This window comes from Chaetura pelagica, unplaced genomic scaffold (genome assembly GCF_000747805.2).
Source record: "Chaetura pelagica isolate M959 unplaced genomic scaffold, ChaPel_1.0 scaffold198, whole genome shotgun sequence".
NCBI classification, from domain to species: domain Eukaryota; kingdom Metazoa; phylum Chordata; class Aves; order Apodiformes; family Apodidae; genus Chaetura; species Chaetura pelagica.
The window spans coordinates 421,386-427,235 of record NW_009954317.1 but is presented as its reverse complement, the minus strand read 5'-3'; the positions used below and the strand labels follow the sequence as shown (position 1 = coordinate 427,235).

Sequence of the window (5,850 nt, the reverse complement as noted above, 5' to 3'; positions counted from 1 at the left end):
CAGCCCCGCTCGGGGCTGGGGAGGAGCCGGGGCAGCGCTGCTTGTGCAGGAGCGGGGGGCACCTGGCGAGCTGTCTGTGCCCTCGGCGCTGCGGTGCGCGGCCGCCGGGCTGGTGCTGCGGGGGAGGAAGGAGCTCGCCGGGCTCCTGCAGGGGAGGCGGCGGGACCGGGAGTCAGAGGTGCCTGCCCTCGCTTCATCTGACACCCCTGGGGTGTGCCTTTGTAAGCTGTGCCCACGGTCCTCCAGGAAAAACAGGCCTGTGCTCTGCAGCACTGACGGGTGTCGGTTGTTGCCGCTGTGTGTGCTGCTCCTGGGCTGAGCTGGCTGGTTTTCCTTTTTATTTTTTAATTTTTTTTTTTCCCTTCACGACGGTCTGTAGCAAAGAGTTTGATGGGCTAGTCAAGATGGCTGTGTGTGTGATGTTTTACCTTGTGTAAGCTTGCTGGCTCCACGTTCAGAGGTACTTGGTATTATTTTACATCAACAGGGTAGAATAATGGAGTGGCTTTTCAGCATGCTATTAATTATTTTTTGGGGTCTTCCTGATGCTCACAAGTCACTTATTAGTTGCTTTTGGGTTTACTCTTACAACTGGGTTTTGGTTTCCCCTTTTCAGCAAGCTTATAAAGGTAAAGACAGAGCTGATGATCTCTGGACTGTATCTGTCTCCCTTTACCCTGAGAAAAGAGGTCTCTGTGTTGGCAGGCAGCAACAGAGAGGAGCTGTCATATATTGTTTGGAGGGAGAAGTGGAATAAGGCAGCTGCAGATGTTGAAGACTGGGGAGCAGAGACTTTTGCTGAAATGGTTAGGCAGAAGTGAAGGGATCGATGTGTGGTCAGTGAACGGCTGCTTTTCTTTTCAGGGCATCTGACTGGAAACTGGACCATCCAGACTGGACAGGGCGGCTTCGTGTCACCTCCAAAGGCAAAACTGCATACATCAAACTGGAGGATAAGGTTTCAGGTACGGGAAGGGCTGTGGCTCTGACCAGACTCTGACTGTGATTGCTGCTGGTGAGCCTGTGCTTCTAAGCCTGCTCACAGCTGTGCCTGGCAGCACTGGCCACACTTCAACAAGAGGTTGCTCTTCTTAATAATCAATTCTTTGTCTGCAGGAGAACTCTTTGCCCAGGCTCCGATAGATCAATACCCTGGCATTGCAGTAGAGACTGTGGCAGATTCCAGCCGCTATTTTGTCATTCGAATTCAGGATGGGACTGGTGAGTTGAGAGGTCATGTATGTGCCAAGTGCCAGAAGACTTAACCTGGTGGAACTGGGTGTACCCCGGGTGGATTGAAATGGTGTTGGGAGTGCTGGAAAGGCTGGGTAGTGTGCTGGGAGGGACGGGAAGGCAAGGTTAATGGAAGAGGGTTCTCTACAGTGCACAGAGTCCAGGGTCAGGGAAGGAACATTCAGTTTCTGAGGGTGCCACATGGGCAGAAGGATGCAGCCTAAAAGCTAGGAACAATGAATTTTTGTGAGCTGCTGGTGGCCAGCTGCAAATGTGCAAGAGGGAGGTAGGACAGAGCGATTTAGGAGAAGCAGATGAATTTTGGAGCGAATGAACACAAGGGCCCATTTGCAGGGCAACTCCAGTGACGACTCCTCTCTCCTTGCTAGGACGAAGTGCTTTTATAGGCATTGGCTTCACGGATCGTGGTGATGCCTTTGACTTCAACGTCTCTTTGCAGGATCACTTCAAGTGAGTTGTATTTTTGTGAAATGCTGTTTTTCCTCTGACCTGTAGAACATGGCAGGTGGTGGTGCATCTTCATTTAGTGCAGGCTTCCTTGGGATGGTCATGAAGCCCTGCTTTGGCTCCAATCAGGGATATTTGAGTGTGTTGCCAACTGTCATGCAAGCTGAGAGTCCTTCAGGGTCAGATGTGTAAGTCTTAAGTCTGGTGATGCTATAGGTGTTAGTCTTTTGGGTTCATAGTGGTCCCATCTTTTACCTGTACTACCCTGGGAATAGGGAGGTATCTGTTTTTTCAAGGCAAAAGGTAGTTCTTTGGCAGAACGAGGGAAGGACCCATGCATTTTTCTGAAACCCTGTTCCCCTTTCCCACAGGGTCTTATATAAGTCTTCCTCTCTTTATTTTAGGTGGGTGAAGCAGGAGACTGAGATCTCCAAGGAGTCACAGGAAGCTGACACACGTCCCAAATTAGACTTAGGGTTTAAAGAAGGACAGACCATCAAACTGAACATTGGGGTAAGCAACCCATTTTACTCTGCTTCTTTCTTTGGATAAGCTAACAGAGACTATTCCTCACTTGTCCTTTCTTGTTACACAGAATATGACAACAAAGAAAGGAGGAGCAGCCAAGCCCCGTGCATCTGGATCAGGGGGCCTAAGCCTGCTGCCACCCCCACCAGGAGGCAAAATTGCAGTCCCTCCTATACCTCCCCCTTCTTCCACTCCCATTGCCAACCACGTCACACCACCACCTGTGCTGAAATCCAGTAACATGAGCAATGCAGGTAAACATCAGCATAGAGCAGTTTGTCAGACACTAGTAGGTGCATAGAGAGGACTGAGGGCTGCTTCAGGGAGCCAGTGTTCAATCTAGTGACCTGTGAGACATGATGTGTCCCGAGGGCTTTGGTCTCCTTGACCTGAGGATCTCCATGCCTGTTTAATCGTAGTTGCTTGTTCTTCTTGCAGCCAGGACAACCTTGTAGCTCCTGTCCTTGCAAAAGGAAGAACAAAGCAAGTTGCTCAAAATGATATGAGGGCAGGTGGGTGTGAAATTTAAACGCTGGATTTTTCTGAAATGGCATGTGTTTTAGGGTGACTGTCAGAGCTGTTTAATGATACCCAGAACTGCACAGATACGTTCTGCAGAATACAGGTAGACTTGGGGTTGTTGTTGCAGATGGAGGAAAAGCACTGCTTGAGTGGCTTTGAAAGGAGAGACAGGACACTTCAGTGTGAGCAGCAGCAGAAAGAGTTGCAAAGTATAGTAGGATTGTGGGTATAGTGGGTTAATGTGCATATAATACATAAAAATGTTTGTTGAACTTCATACGTCAGGCATTGGAACGTGCTGCCTAGGGAAGTGGTTGAGTCACCATCCCTGGTTGTGTTTAAAAGTTGTCTAGATGTGGTGCTTTGGGATATGGCCTAGTGCTGGGCTTGGTAGACTAGGTTTAATGGCTGCACTTGATGATCTTAAAGGTCTTTTCAAACCTAAGTGATTTTATGATTCTATGTGTGTGTGTATATATATATATGATGTTCAACAAGGCCAAGTTCAAGGTCCTGCATCTGCGGTAGGGCGGTCACCAGTAGAGACTGGGAGATGAATGGTTTGAGAGCAGCTCTGCAGACAAAGATACTGGTGGATTAAAAATTGGATATGAGCCAGCAACGTATAGCCCGCTGTATCCCGGGCTGCACCAAAAGAAGCATGGCCAGCAGTTTGAGGGAGGTGATTCTCTCCCTGCACTCTGCTCTGGTGCAGACTCACCTGGAGTGCTGTGTGCAGCTCTGGTCCTCAGCGCAAGACAGACATGGAGCTATTACAGCAGGTCCAGAGGAGGGTCGCAAAGATGATCAGAGAGCTGGAGCACCTCTGCTATGAAGACAGGCTGACACTGTTGGGGTTCTTCAGCCTGGAGAGGAGGAGGCTCCAGGGAGACCTCTTTTTTACCAGGGCCTGTAGTGGATAGGAAAAGGAGAATGGTTTTAAGCTGAAATATGGTAGATTTACATTTGATATAAGAAATAAAATTTTTACAGTGAGGGTGATTAAGCACTGGAAGAGGTTTTCCAGAGAAGTAGCAGATGCCCCATCACAAGAAGCATTCAACGCCAGATTGGATGAAGCTTTGAGCAACCTAATCTAGTGAAAGATAGCCCTGCCCCTGGCAGGAGAGTTGGACTAGATGATCTTTAAGGTCCTTTCCAACTCAAACCATTCTGTGATTCCGTAACAGAAAGGTTGCTGCATTCTTCTGGATGCTGAACACACTTTTAGTGTGACCATACAGAGGTGTCTGGAGAGCTGATGATATTTTGTGAAGGCAGAGACTTCAGCAGTGCTGCACACAGATCAGAGTGAGAAGAAGCTACAAGCTTCTGAATAGGGCTTGATCTGAATAGACTGAACAGTGCATGATTTATACTGTTAAAGTGATGTCTGCTTAGCAACTGTTATGATTGCTTCAGTTTGAGCCTTAATTCTACCGAGAGAGGTAATGTCACAGATCTGCTGGTTGGTATGCTAGGTATAGACTGAATAGTTCTTGAAGACTGTGTACCCCTGTAGTAGGAGCTGGAGGCTTGGTGCACATTAAACAAAAGGAGCTGCTGTTATAACAAAATCCTTAAAAAGTCTTAACTTTTTCTGGAGGTCGAGCTGGAGTCCTTTCATCATTCTTTGTCCCTTCATCCAGCAGCTTGTGTAAGGTGACAATTAAAATGCTTGTGGGGTTTTGTGGTTGATGAGCTTGTTTTTGGTTTGTTGGTTTGTTTGTTGGTGGTTTTTTTTTTTTTCCTTCTACCTTAGACATTCTGTTAGACTTAGATGCTCCTGCTTCTGTGTCCAAGGCACCACCACCAGCTACCACAGACCTCTGGGGAGATTTCAGCACTGCATCCAGGTAAACTGTGGTGAAGGGAACTGCACATAAGCAGTGCAGCATGCTTGCAGGCACCAAAAGAGCCGTAAGCTAAGAAGTCTTGCTTGATCTGCTCCTTTCATTGTCCTTTCTTTATTTCAGTGCTATTCCCAATCAGGCTCCTCAGCAGTCCAACTGGGTCCAGTTCTGAATGGTCAAAGCAGTGGAATGGGACAAACTGATGACCAAGAGGCTCTAGAGGCACCAAATGGGATCAGAGGGGGCATGAAACTCTCTAGACTTCAATCAAAAACAAATTTGGACAATCCTTCCTTTTTAAACCAGATCTTCACTTCAGTCAAAACTTACTATTTTTGTTCCAGTGAAACCATTGAACCTAAAGAGAACATACTGACTCCTCACAAGGTGGGCAAGGAGGAGAGAGAAGTATTCTCATCTCTTCCACCCACTTGGCCATTACATGGTACATTCTAGCTCTTTTTCCCCATCTTTCTATACAGGGAAAGCAAGAATCCTGAAGAAGGTGGGTACAGGAGGAGGCTGGGTAGGTGCCTCTGGATCTCTTGTCCTTTAAATTTTCTCTGGTTAGACTGTTGCTTTTTGTGGCTGTTTTCAGTAGTGATTCAAGTCTGCAGCTTGGCCTGCAGTGTTGAGGGCAGCCGCATTTGGCTACAGCTTGTAAATGGAAGCTGTAAGGAGACAGGCCTTGCCTCAGCACAAAACCCTCTTTGGTTATGTCTGTGGTGAGGAGTGAAACTCCCCATGCACGTACTACTCTTCCTCTCTTTGGTGCAATTCCTGATAGTGCTGGATGTTCCTGTACTCCTCTGGAAGGAGTCATGCAAGTCCATGAGTAGACCTACTGCCATTGTGCTGTAGCTCTAGGTGGGCACCCCATCATGAGACTCCTTTTGTTTGCCTTGCAGGTTCACTGGAGGAATTTCATTTTCACTCCTTTCTCCCTCCCACTCCATCCAAAAGCCCCATTGTCACTGAGCTGTTTTAACTGGAAATAGCTTTAAAAAATATATATATTTGGTAGCTACTTGCACTAGATGACAACCAGGTGATCCCACCACTCAGCATTTTGTGTTCCTGCATCATTATCCTGAGCCCTGGCCTTGTGTTGTAACTTGGCAATGTGTTACAAGTATTGCATACTCCTGCCACAGAAAGAACTGTGGGGGTGGTAGATCCTTCTCGGGTGAGGGGACAACGTCCTTCCCCTCTTCATCTCGCACTTAATTGGGCAAGAACTGTATGG

The 5,850-nt window shown here is 47.6% G+C and overlaps 1 protein-coding gene across 1 annotated transcript in view; it reads left to right on the top strand.

Annotated features, from left to right (window-relative positions):
• The window catches only part of NECAP1 (NECAP endocytosis associated 1), an 8,304-nt gene extending 3,528 nt beyond the window's left edge, over nt 1-4,776 (top strand). Inside the window, exons 3-9 of the mRNA XM_010004151.1 lie at nt 865-965; nt 1,117-1,221; nt 1,623-1,704; nt 2,106-2,214; nt 2,297-2,483; nt 4,514-4,607; nt 4,728-4,776. Of these exons, the coding sequence (XP_010002453.1) occupies nt 865-965; nt 1,117-1,221; nt 1,623-1,704; nt 2,106-2,214; nt 2,297-2,483; nt 4,514-4,607; nt 4,728-4,776 (727 nt within the window). The remainder of the gene's footprint in view (nt 1-864; nt 966-1,116; nt 1,222-1,622; nt 1,705-2,105; nt 2,215-2,296; nt 2,484-4,513; nt 4,608-4,727) is intronic.
• The last annotated feature ends 1,074 nt before the right edge of the window (nt 4,777-5,850 follow it).